General features: G+C 43.2%; 1 protein-coding gene across 19 annotated transcripts in view; it reads left to right on the forward strand.

Moving 5' to 3' along the window:
- Window positions 1-17,188, forward strand: part of DAB1 (DAB adaptor protein 1) — a 1,275,060-nt gene that overhangs the window by 1,228,011 nt on the left and 29,861 nt on the right. For 13 of the 19 annotated variants that reach the window (XM_054534040.2, XM_054534037.2, XM_054534022.2 and 10 more), the window contains 4 exons: window positions 3,354-3,404; window positions 3,494-3,541; window positions 10,919-10,981; window positions 13,316-13,424. In XM_054534040.2, coding sequence (XP_054390015.1) covers window positions 3,354-3,404; window positions 3,494-3,541; window positions 10,919-10,981; window positions 13,316-13,424 — 271 coding nt within the window. The remainder of the gene's footprint in view (window positions 1-3,353; window positions 3,405-3,493; window positions 3,542-10,918; window positions 10,982-13,315; window positions 13,425-17,188) is intronic. The other 6 variants (XM_054534096.2, XM_054534090.2, XM_024233402.3 and 3 more) reach the window with 2 other exon arrangements.

A 17,188-nucleotide genomic window follows, 5' to 3' on the forward strand; every position in this document is an offset into this window, starting at 1 on the left:
CCTGTAAGAATAACATGAATCTGGTCTTCCTTGTTGCCTTACTCAGTAATGGAATCATAGCGTCCCCACTGTTTCAAAAAGAGATTATAGGAAGATAAACTCCCTGTGGGAACTTTATTTCAGTGTTTTAATGACGATTCAAGCCAGAACCATATTGAAACAACATGAGAGAATATTCTGTTTTATATTTCCTCACTGGAAGCTTAAGTTGCGAGTAAATTTGATGTCATGTTGAGTTTTTAAAGGAATACAAAACTGTGTACATGCTATGATAGTATGAAAAAGTCTGTAAGAAACAAAACAAAAAAGACTTTAATATAAATGAATTAAAACTCAAGTGGTAATTGTGGGTAAAACAAGATTTAGCAATTTGGAGAGACTAGGGAGTAGATCAGATTTTGTCTATAAGAATCACCTGGGAAAAAGTGTATTTATTAGCTGGAAGCATCTCCCCGCTGGCTGGAGGAAGTGCACTGGGTGTCTCCAAATGTTGCCCCGAACAGGTAGCTGTAAGAGAGCAGCTCTGAGAAATGACTGAGCCAGAGTTAGAACAGTAAGGTAGACAAAAGGTAAAAAAAGATAAGGATGGGATGAAGATGATCAGACAAGACCGTAGCCAAGAGCAGGGCAAAAGAGAGAAGATGGATTCAAGAATGGATTGAAGGGTTCAGGAGTAAGGATGGGAGGTCTAGGAAATGTTGGGCTCTTGGTTGGAGGTGGTTTCTAAAGAGAGGCCATTGGAAAGATTTTCATTTCTTTTTCCTCTATTTCTAAATATTATGTAATAATAATTTCCTAGCATTAAAAAATATGTGCATTGGGGCCAGGCTTGGTGGCTGAGGAAGGCTGAGGTCAGGAGTTCGAGACCAGCCTGGCCAAACTGGCAAAACCCCATCTCTACTAAAACTACAAAAATTAGCCAGGCATGGTGGTATGCACCTGTAATTCCAGCTACTCAGGAGGCTGAGGCAGGAGAATCACTTAAGCCTGGGAGACGAAGGTTGCAGTGAGCCAACATCGCACCACTGCACTCCAACCTGTGACAGAGTGAGACCGTGTCTCAAAAAAAAAAAAAAAAAAAAATGCATGTGCGTTACTGAAATGAGCCAAAAATAGGAGAAGATAATAATAGCTACTATTCCTTGGGCATCTACTATGTGCTAAACACCAAACAAGACTTTGCACACACATCTCAATTAAACTGCTCAATAAACTTGCCATGATGTCATTACCCACTCCACTTTAAAGATGAGAAAACTGAGGTTAATCAACTTGTTAAGGGTTACATGGCCAGCACATCCATGGCCTGATGTGGCCAGGACCCGGTCCATATCCGTGTGATTCCAAAAAAATGCATTTGTTCATCTGCTCAGACCAAGCTTCAACTGAATTCAAAGAAATCACCTCATCACACCTCAGCTCCACACCTCACCAAAGGCCACCTCTCCTTTCCCAGGAAGGTGACAACACGCTCATGCTGACACTGGTTATCCTCCCACATTTTCATTATATGGGACATGGTGGGGGGTTTTATGAGCCTGTATCACAGGCTGTTTTTCAAATTTATTTAATTCATCCATCATGCTCTGAAGCCATTTGCTTTTTTATATTGGACAGATGTAATGAGATTTTGGACACTAAAAAATGTTTTTATTAAAAGTTATGACCCAGAGCTGGTTGGTAGGGGCTCTGCCATAAATTGCTAGGAGTGTGTGAATTTATAAAGGATGTAGCCACATAACCTTAACCTCTTAGGCCACACCATAGATTATAGGATCACTTAGACTAATATTGTCTCACCACCTCTCCCCACCTCTGGCCAAATAATAATAATAATGTCTATGGTTATTTGATGTGGTGGCTTTTCCTCTCATTGAAGCCACAGTTAAGTCATGTTGAACCACGGGCTGGTGGAAACAGGTGGTTGGTGGTTGACCTGAAGGCTCTGCCTTAGTGGGCCCGGGCACGTTGATTCTTCCACTCTGCTCTGCTCTGCACTCTGTAACTGGGGCTGAGGGAAGTAACAGTCACGTGTCCTATAGACAGGGTGAAAGCAAATTCTGACAAAGCACAGTACTATGAGGCTATGGGTGATAGTTTTCCCACTCCTCCATTGCCAAAAGCTCTCCTCAAAACTATTCATGCGTAATAACTCCATTTTAATGTCCATATTAGCAGATTTATATTAATGTTTTACTATTTGGAAATCATCCAAAGAATAATTAGCTTATACATATAGACCAGAACATGGCCATTAAAATATACATGTATATGATATATTACACATACCTATAATGTGTGATATAAACAATCAAATACAAAGTTAACAAAGCAATTACATGTTTCCCACTGCCAGCTACTTCTAGGACGTGCATTCATTTCTGTATTTTTGAGGGCTGCTATGTGCCAGACCCTCTACCAGCTGCAGGGGGAGACCCTCTACTAGCTGCTTGAGGAAGTTCATGGTGTAATAGACATAGATAATGTACTGAGGACACCCAGGAGGATTTCAATTCAAAAGACAGAGAGACTCTTCATGGAGGAGGTGGCTTTTGAGATGGGTTTGAAGAATTTGGGGAGCACTGAGCTTGCAGAGATGAGGGGAAGAGGATTTCTTTCCTTTTTTTTTTTTTTTTTTTTTTTTTGAAATGGAGTCTGCTCTGTCACCCAGGCTGGAGTGTGCAATGGCACGATCTCGGCTCACTGCAACCTCCGCCTACTGGATTCAAGCGATTCTCCTGCCTCAGCTTCCTGAGTAGCTGGGATTACAGGTGCCTGCCACCACGCCTGGCTAATTTTTTGTATTTTTAGTAAAGACGGGGTTTCACTATGTTGGCCAGGCTGGTGTCGATCTCCTGACCTCGTGATCTGCCTGCCTCGGCCTCCCAAAGTGCTGGGATTACAGGCGTGAGCCACAGTGCCTGGCCAAGGGGAAGAGCATTTCAAGCAGAGAAGACAACATGTATAAAAACACATGGAAACCAGCTGTAAAGTTTGGCTAAAGCACAAGATGACATTCTGTTCTTTTAAAAGAAAAATCTCGAGTGTAAACAGCATGTTCTTATCCATAGCCACTGCTGATGTCTGTAACTGCAGGGCAATGTCTATAATTGCAAGAAGATGGACTTTAAACTTACAAACTTACCATTGCTGTATTTCCTAATCAGACCCATGTTTTATCATCTACTTATGCTAGAAACATATTCCAAGATTTTCACAGACATTGGAAACAGCTCCTGCCTACTGAGACCATGGAAGTGTGAACCATAGATACTGTCATCATTAAGCTCATAAATCCATGTCATTTGTGTGTCATTCACTTCATCCTCATTCATCATCCCTTCCACTTTCAGAACGGCTATTCGTTTGAGGATTTTGAAGAACGGTTTGCTGCAGCCACCCCGGTAAGAATTACAGCCCTCTCTGGTTAACTGTTTCATGTCATTATCTCATCATTCATTTCATGCTCATCAGTCATGCCTTGTGGTTACAGAACAGAAACCTGCCCACAGACTTTGATGAGATTTTTGAGGCAACGAAGGTAAGGCCTTGAGGTTTGTGTTAAATGAGGTTGTTCTGCTCATACTCATGCATTCCATATTCTCTTCATCCAGCTTGCGTGAATGGCAGATTTGCTGCCCTGCTCTGATCTAGTAGGTACCTATTCAAATGTCCCCAGGAAGACTATTGGTGGGCCCTGCCATGAGGGCAAATAGTGAGAGTGTATGTACACGTGTGTGTGTGTATGTGTGTAAACAAAAGTGTATGTTGGAGAGGAGATGGCACCCCTTCTTTTCATCCAGCAGTATTTTTCAAACCTCTAACATGTCCCAGGCATCCTAATAGATGCCAGAGATGGGGGAAAGGGGCTTCCCTAAAGAAGCTCACAGTGTAACATAGTGCAACATTGCCTGGGATAAGATACGACAGTAGAGCCTCGCCTAGCTTAGTGTAGTATATGTAGTATAACATGATATAGTAGGAATTCAGATACATGAACAGGACGTGCCAAGTACACCCCTGGGAATAAAAAACAGGCGAGGTTGCTATTCAGTCAATGTAACCTGGTATAAATATATTGGTTGCAGTCGACATCTGTTCAAATTGATTGATACAGAAGCCAATGAATATTACCACTCCTAAATACAGTATTGGGAAACCTCTAGGACAAAAATCTTCAACCTTGGCATCAAATTAGAATCATTAGGAGAGCTTTCCAAGTTCCAGTGACTAGGTTTTACCTCAAATCAATTAATTCTGAATCTTCAGGGGTGGGAACAAGTCATCAGTAATTTTTCCGCAGGTGATCTCAATGTGCATCCAAGGTTGAGAACCACTGATCTGGGAGTATCATGGGCAATGGAATAGGGTACAAATTGAGTTAGGAAGCCACTTCATAGGAAGCAAAACAGAAAGCCTTCTAATTTGTGTCCTGAAGGATGTGTGGGAGTAGGAATGAGTGTTCTAGGTAGGAGGAGGAGCACATGTCAGACCCTGAGATGGCCTCTTCTTTCATAACCCCCTGTGCTTCTCTCCTCCGTTGATTGTGTCTCTGGGTCTGTGTTTCCATAAAACAGCCAGCTTATGACAATAGGAACAGGAATGTGCCTTACCTATCTCTGTAGCCCTTGCTGTTGGTAGCTGATGCAAGGTAGGAACTCCCATGTCTGCACACTGAAGGGTCACAGAACTCCTGATGCCAAAACATAGGGAATGGGTCTGTGAGAAGCTGTTTTTGGGGTCAGCCATGACATCTCAGCCTCCATCAATGGTGCCTTGAGAAGCTGTTTTTGGGGTCAGCCATAACATCTCAGCCTCCATCAATGGTGCCTTCAGAATTTCTCTCTGGGAAAGGCCTAGGGGTCTAGTTGCAGTGATCTAGTTGGAAGGACCAGTATACTAATCTTGAACTAGATATTACTGAAAAACCATCACTTGTTCATATCAAAGGATGACTGGGGAGAGAACAGGCCTGATGGAGATACTGGGGGACTACCTCCCTAAATATCAAAGCTACTTTTCCTTCACTGTCCTGTACACCTTCCAATATCACTCTTCTTACCCCTGGAAAATGCCCAGGGGGCTAAAAAGAGGGGCAAAACTGCCATCTCCAGCTACATCTCTCTTTACCAGGAGACATTTGAAATGCCAGTAATGGAAGGGCCTTACTCTCTGGCAAATAGACATCTCAAGCTGACATTCCAAATGACCTCAAATGGATGTGCATCATGGCAGACCTCCTAGCAACCCAGATTTCTGGTTAGAGAATGTTGTAGAGCTGGACTTCCACTATTTAGCAAGGCTAACTAAGGTTTGGTAAAGTGATGGATCGATGAACAAGATGCTGGTGGGTGTGTGGGTCAAGTCCATCCCAGCTGCTTTTAGCTGACTGATCAGAGGAGAGTCACTTAACTTCAGCTTCAGCTAGCTCATCTGTGAAACATAGATAGTGACAATGGCGCCTATGCTGTTGACTTTACGGGGCTCAGTGAGTATCAAACATGATGATAATGTATTTGAAAGTGTATTGCAAACTATAAAGTGTTTTGCAAATGTGAATTGTTAGTTTTATTCTCTTGAGGCTTTTAAAATGATTCATTAGAGCAGTATTATCAGATGGAACATGGTTTATTAGCTTACAAATAAAAGGACTGGGGTTAACATGGGGAGGAGGCCTGTGAAAATAGATACTATTTCAGATTCTCGATCACATATGGTTATTAGGATTATTTTTAATTTTATGGCCCAAGAATCCCCTTTTTCTATAAAATTTAATTAACTCAAGGTTCTATTTAAACAGCAAACCAATGGAATGAAATAACAATCTATGTTTTATGTCTCTGCATGTTTTTCTCGTTTAATCCTTGAGTGAAAATCATCTGGCAAAAGGAAAGTCTATATCTCAAGTATGAAGGTTATTTTAAAAGTTGTGCTTAAGGAGAAAATTAGCCAATAAATTATATTTATGATGTTAGTAAAAGTATGCCATGAGTTCAACACATTTGAAATGTAAATTGTGTGACTTAATTAATAACTTCATTTTAATATTTTCCTAACACTGAAAATAGTTGTGGGCCATTTTAAAAGCATAGAGTTGCAGTCTCAAAGAAGCCCAGAAGCTTCATTTGAATTGATTAAATAAAGTCATTCCTTTTATGAATTTGGAAGAGGGTCTAAAAGACTAGCATAGCTTCACCAAATAATATAAAATATTGCTAACGTGCTAGAGAAGGATTACCAAAGAAAAGCATTTCAAGTCCAGCAAGATTTGGGAGAGCACCTGTGTGCTGTCCACCTCATTCCCATCAGCTGCTGGGCTGTTACTCTATGAAAGAGAACCAAAATAGCCAAGAATTGATGGAAAAGGCTGGGAAATGTATGAAATTCCCACCACAACCTTGCCCCTGTCCACCACACTGGCCTTCTCTCTCCCACCTTCATGTTGGTAACAGTGAACTGCTTCCATTACCACCTACCTACTCTGTTCTGGGCCTCTGGCCATTTTTAAGCAGTTTCCTCTGCCTGGATGGTCTCCTCTTTTTGGTCACATGGCTCCTGTCCTTCAGGATTCAGCTCTAGGCTATTTCCTTTAGAAAACCTTCTTAAACTTTGCCAAAAGCTGGTTGGGCCTCTGTATTAGTCTGTTTTCATGCTGCTGATAAAGGCATACCCAAGACTGGAAAGAAAAAGAGGTTTAATTGTACTCACAGTTCCACTTGTCTGGGGAGAGGCAGAAGGCAAAGGGCACTTCTCACATGGCAGCAGCAAGAGAAAATGAGGAAGATGCAAAAGCAGAAACCACTGATAAACCCAACAGATCTCATGAGACTTACTCACTATCATGAGAATAGCTTGGGAAAGACCAGCCCCCATGATTGAATTAACTTCCCCGGGTCCCTCCCACAACACGTGGGAATTCTGGGTGATACAATTCAAGTTGAGATTTGGGTGGGGACACAGCCAAACCGTATCATTCTGCCCCTGGCCCCTCCAAATCTCATGTCCTCACATTTCAAAACCAATCATGCCTTCCCAACAGTCCCCCAAAGTCCTAACTCATTTCAGCATTAACACAAAAGTCCACAGTCCAAAGTCTCATCTGAAACAAGACAAGTCCCTTCTGCCTGTGAACCTGTAAAATCAAAAGCAAGCTAGTTACTTCCTAGATACAATGAAATTAGGTATCAGGTATTGAGTAATTACAGCTATTCCAAATGGGAGAAATTGGCCAAAACAAAGGGGTTACAGGGCCCATGGAAGTCTGAAATCCAGCGGGGCAGTCAAATTTTAAAGCTCCAAAATGATCTTGTTTGACTCCAGGTCTCACATCCAGGTCACGCTGATGCAAGAGGTGGGTTCCCATGGTCTTGTGCAGCCCCACCCCTGTGGCTTTGCAGGGTACAGCCTCCCTCCCAGCTGCTTTCATGGGCAGGTGTTGAGTGTCTGAGGCTTTTCCAGGCTCATTGTACAAGCTATCAGTGGATCTACCATTCTTGGGTCTGGAGGACAGTGGCCCTCTTCTCACAGCTCCACTAAGCAGAGCCCCAGTAGGACTCTGTGTGGAGGCTCTGACCACACATTTCCCTTCTACACTGCCCTAGCAGGGGTTTTCCTGAGGGCTCTGCTCCTGCAGCAAACTTCTGCCTGGGCATCCAGGCATTTCCATACATCATCTTAAATCTAGGTGGAAGTTCCCAAACTTCAATTCTTGACTTCTGTGCACCTGTAGACTCAACACCACATGGAAGCTGCCAAGACTTGGGGCTTCTACCCTCAGAAGCCACAGCCTGAGCTGTACATTGGTCCCTTTCAGCCACAGCTAGAGTGGCTGGAACACACGGCACCAAGTCCCCAGACTGTACACAGCACAGGGACCCTGGGGCCAGTCCACAAAACCACTTTTTCCTCCTGGGCCTCCAGGCCTTTGATGGGAGGGGATGCCATGAAGGTCTCTGACATGGCCTGGAGACATTTTTCCCATGATTGTGGGAATTAACATTAGGCTCCTTGCTACTTATGCAAATTTCTGCAGCTGGCTTCAATTTCTCCCCAGAAATTTTTTTTTTTCTATCACGTAGTCAGGCTGCAAATTTTTCAAACTTTTATGTTCTGCTTCCCTTAGAAAACTGAATGCCTTTAACAGCACCCAAGTTACCTATTGAACGCTTTGCTGCTTGGAAATTTCTTCCACCAGATACCCTAAATTATCTCTCTCAAGTTCAAAGTTCCACAAGTCTCTAGGACAGGGGCAAAATGTCACTGGTCTCTTTGCTAAAACATAGCAAGAGTCATCTTTGCTCCGGTTCCCAACAAGTTCCTCATTTCTATCTGAGACCACCTCAGCCTGAATTTTATTGTCCATATCACTATCAGCATTTTGGGCAAAGGCATTCAACAAGTCTCTAGGAAGTTCCAAACTTTCTCACATTTTTCTGTCTTCTTCTTCTTCATACTGTTCCAACCTCTGCCTGTTACCCAGTTCCAAAGTCGCTTCCACGTTTTTGGGTATCTTTTCAGCAACACCTCACTCTACTGGTAACAATTTTACTGTGTTAGTCCATTTTCATGCTGCTGATAAAGACATACCCGAGAGTGGGAAGAAAAAGAGGTTTAATTGGACTCACAATTCCACATGGCTGGGGAGGCCTCAGAATTCATGGTGGAAGGCAAAAGGCACATCTTACATGGCAGCAACAAGGGAAAATGAGGAAGAAGCAAAATTGGAAACCCCTGATAAACCCATCAGATCTTGTGAGACTTATTCACTATCATGAGAACAGAATGGGAAAGACCAGCCCCCATGATTCAATTACCTCCCCTTGGGTCCCTCCCACAACACGTGGGAATTCTGGGAGATACAATTCAAGTTGAGATTTGGGTGGGGACACAGCCAAACCAGATCACTTTCATTCTAGTTACTCCCACAGCACCCCTTAGAGACCCCTGTTGCTATTTCTGCTGCATTACCTGAGATTATTTGCATCTACAGATTGGATGTCCTCCCCACCAGTCTGTAAACTCTCTGCAGGCTGAGAGTTGGCATTTGTCATTTTTATGTTCCCAGCACATAGCACAGTGCCCAGCATCTAGCAGTTGTTGCAGCTGGAAAGAAAATCAGTCCTTATAGGGCCCTACTGCGTGCCAGGCACTGTTATTCAATCTGAAAGCTGAAAGGGAAGGAAGAGCTGCAAGTAAGTTAACAAAGCCAAGCTTCTCTCCTTTCAGCAAAAAGAGACTTTTGTGCTCTTTCAACCAGGCTTAACCAAACATCAAAGAAAGTTCTCCTATTAGTATTGTCAATACATCTTCAAAGGAGATATTATCATCTCCATTGCCCAGATGAAGGAACTGTAATTCTGAGGAGCTGCAGATATTGAAAATGGTAGAATCCAAATATACTCCCTGTTGGGGGGTAGCTACTATCTGGGGCCAGTGGTCCAGGAAGTAAAGGAATTTATGAAGACATTTGTAGGTAAAGAAAGGTAGATTTATTAGAGAAAGTATGAAAATACATTGCAAGATTGCAGTGGGCAGCACGGCAGAGAAGGGGCTGTCTGCAAAGAGGCAGGGACTGGAGGGAAGTTTTATAGGGTTGTGCTGGAGGGGCTACCTGCAAATGAGGTGGTTGTGCCCTTGGGTTGTTTGTGATTAACCATCCCTCAGAACAATTATTCCTTGTTCTTCCCCATCTGGGGCTCTCCCCGACCTGGGGCTCCTTTCTCTTGTGGTTTATCTTATCAGTACTCCACACCCCCAGGCATGGTGTGTGGGACCTTTTCCAGAGCCCAAATCTCACCCACTTGCCAGTAGGAAAGAACATTACCTTCTTTGAATGAACCTAGAGATCCAGCCATGACCTGGTTAGAGTGGTTTGAGTGCAGGAGTCCTGTGTGGCAGGGCAGTCAGACTCTTCACATCCCTTCTACTAAGTGGTATGTCTAGGTTCCCCCAATTTGAAGCTATCACTTAAGATCTGAAGATGAGGGAAAAGTGGTTTTTCCTCAATGGACAGGTTTGTACAAAGCATGTGATTGCATACTTGTCATAATTAAGTCAGCCATAGGCTCCCTACAGTCTGTGAATCTGGCAGTTTATGCAGATTAATTTCTAAGTGTATCTTAAAGGGTTTCTTTAGCTGCTGTGGCTGGCCTTGCTCAGACACTCTCATATGATGGATGGGGAGATAAATGTTGCAGTGTCTGCAGTGATGGAGTTCCTAGGAGTGATTAATGGCGTATACACTGGGTTGTTTTTGATGCCTTTCCTGGTATTAAATGAAATGTTTTCTTTTCCTGCAACCACATTTATTATCCTAAAGATGGACTCTTTCAGAGAGTGCTGTTTGACTGCATTCTCTGTATTCAGAAAATTTAAATCCTGGCCTGGATGACCTTGATGTCACATCCCTGAGACTTAGTTTATTTATTTGTAAAAATGGGGATGATGATTCCTACCTCTCAGGGTAAATGCTATTGGGAGCCCTTACTGACGTGACCATGAAGTCATGTCCATACTTACACATAGAAGGCAAGTTGTATGTGCGGATACACTCATGAGAGAAAAACCAATGATGGGATTGCCTCCCTGCCTTTATGTCCTAGAAAAGATAGACATTGCTGGCATTTGATGGTAAATAAGTGTGAAGTAATGTTATTACTGCTTATGGGAAGTGATTAATGGGCAGTCTTGACCAAGCCTGGATAAACAGCCAGATGCAAGGAAGCAAGAATTGATTCTGGCTGCATTCAAAATGTTGCCTTTGGGATCCTGAGGTATAATAATGACCCACTAGGATTATGGTTTATCTAGAAATGATGAAAAACAGAAATGTGTATCCCCATACCATACTGTGTGTAAAGCAGGGCCTAGCAGCACCAGCTTTCTTTGTAGTCACGTGATTACCTTTTTGTCTTTACAGGCTGTGACCCAATTAGAACTTTTTGGGGACATGTCCACACCCCCTGATATAACCTCTCCCCCCGTAAGTATGCATTGCTGTCTGAACCCTGCACCCCTTTCCTTTCTTTCCACATCCCCTCAGTGGCCAGAATATGGGCTTTGAGTGAAAGAGGCCTGCTGGTGGATTTCAGCGTTGACTCTTTCAAGCTTTGTGACTTGGACAAACTAACTAGTCATTCTGATCCTTAATTTGCTTAGCTGTTTATAAAGGGGAAGTAGATATATGCCTCTGTTTTGAGAAATAAATGAGACCATGCATTTAGCAATGACAGGACTTGCCTGGGTGCTTGCTGTTCTGCTGTGGTCTGAGAAGAGAGGCCCGAAAGAGATGTGGTTCCTGACTACAAGGAGCACATTGTCTGGTTGGGATTGTAGGCAGGAAACTCGGGACAGCACATATGATGAGGCATTTGTCAGCACCTGCCCCAAGCCCAGTACAGCGTAGGTGGTCAGCCCAGTAAAGGAAGGATCTTCTCCCCACACCCTGCTCTGCCCATTCTCTCCTTTCCCTCTTTCTTTTCTCTCTCCCTCCTTTTTGTTTCTTCCCTCCCTTCCAGCCTGCCCTTCAGCTTTGCAGACCAAGACCTGGGCCTCACTGAGCTTCTCAAGAAGCTCTGGATTCCCAGCCACAGCTTCAGCCAGGGTACCTCAGTCAGTGCTTACAGAAGGACAGAGATTGCAGGGAGAACCTAATTTAAAAACGAAAAGAAGGGAACAGAATTAACACCAAAGCAAAATAGAATCCCAGTGCGGGATGCATTCAAAAGCAACTCTACCACTACTGCAAAGAAAAGAGCAGAGATGGCCCCTCCAGCCCCTCCCCTGCCCATTCCCGGAGGAGGGCAGAGAGCAGTCAGCCGCAGCTGCACCAGCTGAAGCTGCCGGGAGGGGACAGCTCCTCTGGGCACTGCGCAGTTGTGCAAACCAAGGGATGGTGCTATGGTTCATTGGCAAGATGTGCCTCACAGAGAAAAGGCTGTAACCTCACCACTGAGGACAGATGGCACAAGACACTGCTGCCCACTGCTGCCACCAGGGAATCTAGGCACAGCTGCCCTGCTGCCAACACCTGATGTCCAAGGCAGCCTTGAGGGAGGGGACCGCAGCCTCTGTCCCCAAAGAAGCTGGATGGCTCTAGCGATTGTCATTCTCCCCTTTATCCTGGGCTAAAAGCTTCTTCCTGGGAACTTGGAGTTGCAGAACTGCAGGGCTATGCAGCTAGAAAGGGTTGAAGAGATCTTCTAACCTTATCCCCTTCATTTTACAGATGAGCAAACTGAGTCCCAGAAAGGACATGTGACTCACCTAAGGTCACAAAGGGGAAAAAAAAGAACAGCGCTGACTGTGTTTAAAAGTGCTTAACACAGCAGCTCATGGCTGTGTTTCTGGCCCTGAACCCAAGCGCAGTCCAAATGGGTATTTAATAATCCTCAGAACAATGCCATTCGTCCTGCAAGCTGCTAGTCTAAAAATGGCCTTGTCTAATTGCCATGATTTCAGGATTAATTGCTTGCCCCAGCCTATTCCAAGGGGAAAAAAAAGGATATTACAGCATCGAACAGATTTATACTCTGTAGGCAAAAGCCTGCTATAAATGGGTGTGGACATATACAAAATTATGAGTACTGATGTTTTCATTTCTGTATCCCCCATCTTGCCCACCAGTCCATGCAGCAGACCTTTTTGGAATTCCAGCACGGACTAGGCCCTGTAGAATTTTCAGTGGTACAAGCATTGTTTCTTGTTGTCTTCTTGAAAATATTTACTTCTTTTTGCAAATGAAGATTCAGGCAAAATCTGGGGTGGGGGCGGGGGGTGCAGGGGCGGGCACCAGGATACAAGGGTCTGTGCAGCACTTGCTGAATTTTATTTGTTGATTTAGTCAACAACTGCTCATTGACCGTGTATTAAATTGCAACCACTCAGCTGGGCACACAGTAGGTCTTGAGTGGGGTATTTCAGTTTGAATTGGCCACCTCTATAGGGTGAATGCCAAATATTACGGAAAATTTGATACCTGAAAACACCCTCCAGGGAGTAGGGGCTCAAACTAAATCATTAGGATACTGGCCATTATTTGCCAAGCACCTACTATATGCCTATGCACGGTGCTAAAAATTTAAGTAATGTAAGATAATTTAAATACATAATCTCACTTAATCCTCACAGTAGCTCTGGAGGTGTCATTTCCCATATAGATAAAGTGTATGTAACCAGCATATGGGCTGCACACCCCATAAGTGGCTTGAACTGTGGACCCCTTCCCCTGCACCTTAATTCCTGCATCTGCTACCTCCCAGCCTTGACGACTGCTAAGCCAAGTCTCATGTGTCCTCTGCCTCTCTCTGTCTGGCAGACTCCTGCAACTCCAGGTGATGCCTTTATCCCATCTTCATCTCAGACCCTTCCAGCGAGTGCAGATGTGTTTAGTTCTGTACCTTTCGGCACTGCTGCTGTACCCTCAGGTAAGCCCTCTTCCACCAGCTTCCCATCCTTTGGCCTTCACTCATTAAGAGAGAGAAAGAGTTTACAGAGCCAGCCACCAAATGATGATAAAACACCGCTGTTCTCTCCTGTGACTCTTCAGGTGACATTGAGAAGATATTTAGAGGAGGAGGTGGTGTTGGGGTCCAGAGCTTTGGGATGTTACTGGCCTGGAATTCACTGATGTCTTTCACCCAGAGAGCTCAAGATTCTATGTTACTCAGGTGTGCAGCTTTTGGGACATGGCATATACACAGCTGTGCAATTAGCCCAGGTCTATTTCCACTCTTCCACCTCTGCCAGGAGAGAAAGCAATAAGCAGGGGAGGACATGGAGTTAGCTTTCTATAGACTTCTTGAGACCTGATGGATAGAAGGGATCTGCCTTACTTGGTGCTGACTCAAGGAAAGGGAAGGTCCCCAGACAAAATGGGGAGCACCCTATGGGACAATAACAAACTGCTAACTGTGAGTTGTGAGAGTAATGAGACTCCTGGTGAGTTAGAAAGTATGTGTTCTGTTTTTCAAATAGTCTTTAAATGTATTTACTACTTTTACAACAAGGTAAAAAAATATATAGTGGCAGTATTGCAGGTGAGTTACAAATGGATGGAGCCCAGCAATCTTACCTTGTTTCCATGGCATGAGTCGTTCCATGTGGCCAGGCCACTGTACTTGCAAATAGCCAAAGGTAGTTTAGTTCTGTTTTTCACATACATGGGAGCCTTAAAGGGTTTTGTGGTTTTCTTTAACTATGTATTCGAAATCTGTGGCTTTATCTTTCTTGCCTTTATTCTTATAAATGGCAAATAGAGTTGTTTGAATATTTTAGAATACCAATCTTCTTGCATTTTTTTCCATAATTACTTTTAATTACATACTGTTAGAAGCAAATTCTTGCCACCAAATATAAACTGTGCTTTTATTCAAAGTAAATTAAAAATGCATACCCTGTTCTAAAATAGTTACGGTTATTACTCATGAGCTAAGGGATCATTATGAACTTTTAGAAGCAATAGAGGTTGGTAACCCTTGGATCTAACTTACAGTTTAGACTGCAGATTGCCTAGAAATGTATTCAATTGTGAAGTTTCCCAATCTAATCTTTAAAAAGGGATAGTGATGATGACTAGTTTTCCTTACCTAAAATAGATATGAAAATATCCATGGGACTAGTATAATAGCACATGCCATTTTAAATAAGAGTAAGAGTTTTCCATCAGAAATGCACCACCCTTCTATGCTTGAGTCTTGTGTTCAGAGTGCCCATGCTTTGTCCTCATTGTTTTATCTGTAAAGGGTATGCTGGGACAGATGATGGCTCCAAACTTACAAATTTGCAGGCATGTTCATTTCAAAAATGCTCACCAGGTGCCCTCTATATGCCAGGTCCTGTGTAGGTGCTTGGGATGTGCTAGTCCACACAACAGACAGAGAGCCTACCTTTTACTGGGAAGATAGGAAATAACATAAAAAGAAGTAATTTGCGTAATATATTTAAAAATGAGAAGTGATAGGGACAAAAGAAAATGCAGACCAGAGCATGGGGGCTTTTGAGTGCAGGCAGAGGGCAGGTGTAAGTGGAGCCCCTGTAGTCATGAGGGGCTCTTGCCTAGGTGATGTGTGACAGGACTAGCAGGGACAGGAAAGTCTCAAGTAGGCATCAGAGTTCAGGGTACTCCAGGCAGAGGAATGACTTGGTCCCCCAAGTCTCCATTCCCTTCTCTATAATTCAGAAGGTGGGACTAGATGCAATTTTATATCTCTTCCAGCCCTAACATTTGATTAAAAACATGCTGAGGACCTGCCTGGGTGTATTAGTCCATTCTCACGCTGCTGATAAAGACATACCTGACACCGGGTAATTTACAAAGGAAGGAGTTTTAATGGACTCACCATTCCACATGGCTGGGTAGGCCTCACAGTCATGGTGGAAGAAAAAGGAGGAGCAAAGGAATGTCTTACATGGTGGCAGACAAGAGGGCTTGTGTTCAGGGGAACTCCCCTTTATAAAACCATCAGATCTCATGAGACTTATTCACTACCATGAGAACGGTGTGGGGAAAACCACCCCCATGATTCATTTATCTCCACATGGGGATTATTATAATTCAAGGTGAGATTTGGGTGGGGACACAGCCAAACCATATCACTGGGTCAGTCACAGCACTGCTCTGGGCCCTGTCCCAAACCTGTACCAGATTAGGGACTTGGAAGACCTGGGTTTTAGTCTTGCTACTTAACCAGCCACATTGGAAGCTATGGACAAGCCACTTCCACATATCCAGATTTCCTTTCTTTAGCTGCTAAAATTTTGATAGATTACCTCCAAGATTTCAACTTTTAGAACACGAGTCTAAAATTAATTTCAATTAGCATGTTTTTGCTTTCTGACTCTAGTTAATATGACAAAACTGGCTTCAGTTGGTGTTAAACTATGTGCCCTATTTCTCCCTTAACTGGCCATAAAAATTTCTGCAGCTATTGAATCCCGATCTCCTTGTGACTAATTGTCCAGCCAGTGATAAGGAGACAGGGAAGTGAACTGGAGTATGTGATACAATGGATGGACTGGCTCCTGGGGGCTTTTGAATCTGATGGGCCAGGTTTGAATCCTGATTCAGCCATTTATTTCTAAGCTTTAGACTCCTGGGCAAATTACTTGACCTGTCAGAGTCAGAGTTTCTTCATCTTTATAACTGAGTGTAAAATAATACTTACTTTGCAACAATATCATGAGAATTAAATGAATCACTACATTAACTGCAACTGCAGAAGTGGTATCACTACATGCTGAAAAATGCTGGCACATCATCAATATTTAGTGTAGAATATGCTGTATTATTATGATTATTCTGATTTCTACAGTAGATGAATATATGTCCTGTTCTACCTATATTTTTTCCTTTACCTGGAAATTCGTGTCTGTAATAAAGTTTAGGTCTTCAGCCTCTTGACTGCTCATAGCAGACAGCAGGAGAATGGGTGGCCTGGAGAATGTACCATGTGTGAATACAGGCTCTGCCACTAGCCAGCTGCACCATACTCAGATAAATATCTTCTGAGCCTCGGGGAACTTACCCCATTTTAATGGGGATGATCATAATTCTACCTCATAGAGTTTTTCTAAGGATTGCATGAGTAAATGCAGGTTGTAAAATATGTACAAGAGTTCCTGGCAGTGCTTCCATCAGTAAGCACTCAACAGATGTTTGCTACATGGTTCTTCAGGAGCCTTGGATCTGCTATTCATACGGTGTGTAGCTGCATCAAATCTTTCCCTCATGGAGTTGCAATTTCTGCTATACAAATTAAAGAGATAGCCATCACACTTACCCCAGAGGCTTGTGGAAAGGGTCAACTTTACAAAAATGTAAGCTCCACAGGGTGAGAACTTTTTTTTTTTGGTAACTGTTTTGTTCTTTGTTTTGTCTCCACACACTAAAGCAGTGATTGGCACCTAGTGGAGGTATTTTTGAATGAATGAATCCATCAAATGAGATAATGTAGATAAGAGATATCACAAAAGTTCTGTATAAATGTTGGAGGAGTTCCTTCGTTTTTAGTGCTTTTCTTATATTTCAGTCTGCTTTTTTTTCTTTTGTCAAATAATGGGGGTATCCCCAGGTGTCAGCATCTGGCTATAAATCACCATTTTCAACACTTTTTAAGAACCTAACTGTAAGGCAGCAAGGCAGGTGTTCCCTTTCACTCCACAGCAAGGAGATTTATGATTGCTCTGAACT

Source organism: Pongo abelii, chromosome 1 (genome assembly GCF_028885655.2).
Source record: "Pongo abelii isolate AG06213 chromosome 1, NHGRI_mPonAbe1-v2.0_pri, whole genome shotgun sequence".
Lineage (NCBI taxonomy): Eukaryota > Metazoa > Chordata > Mammalia > Primates > Hominidae > Pongo > Pongo abelii.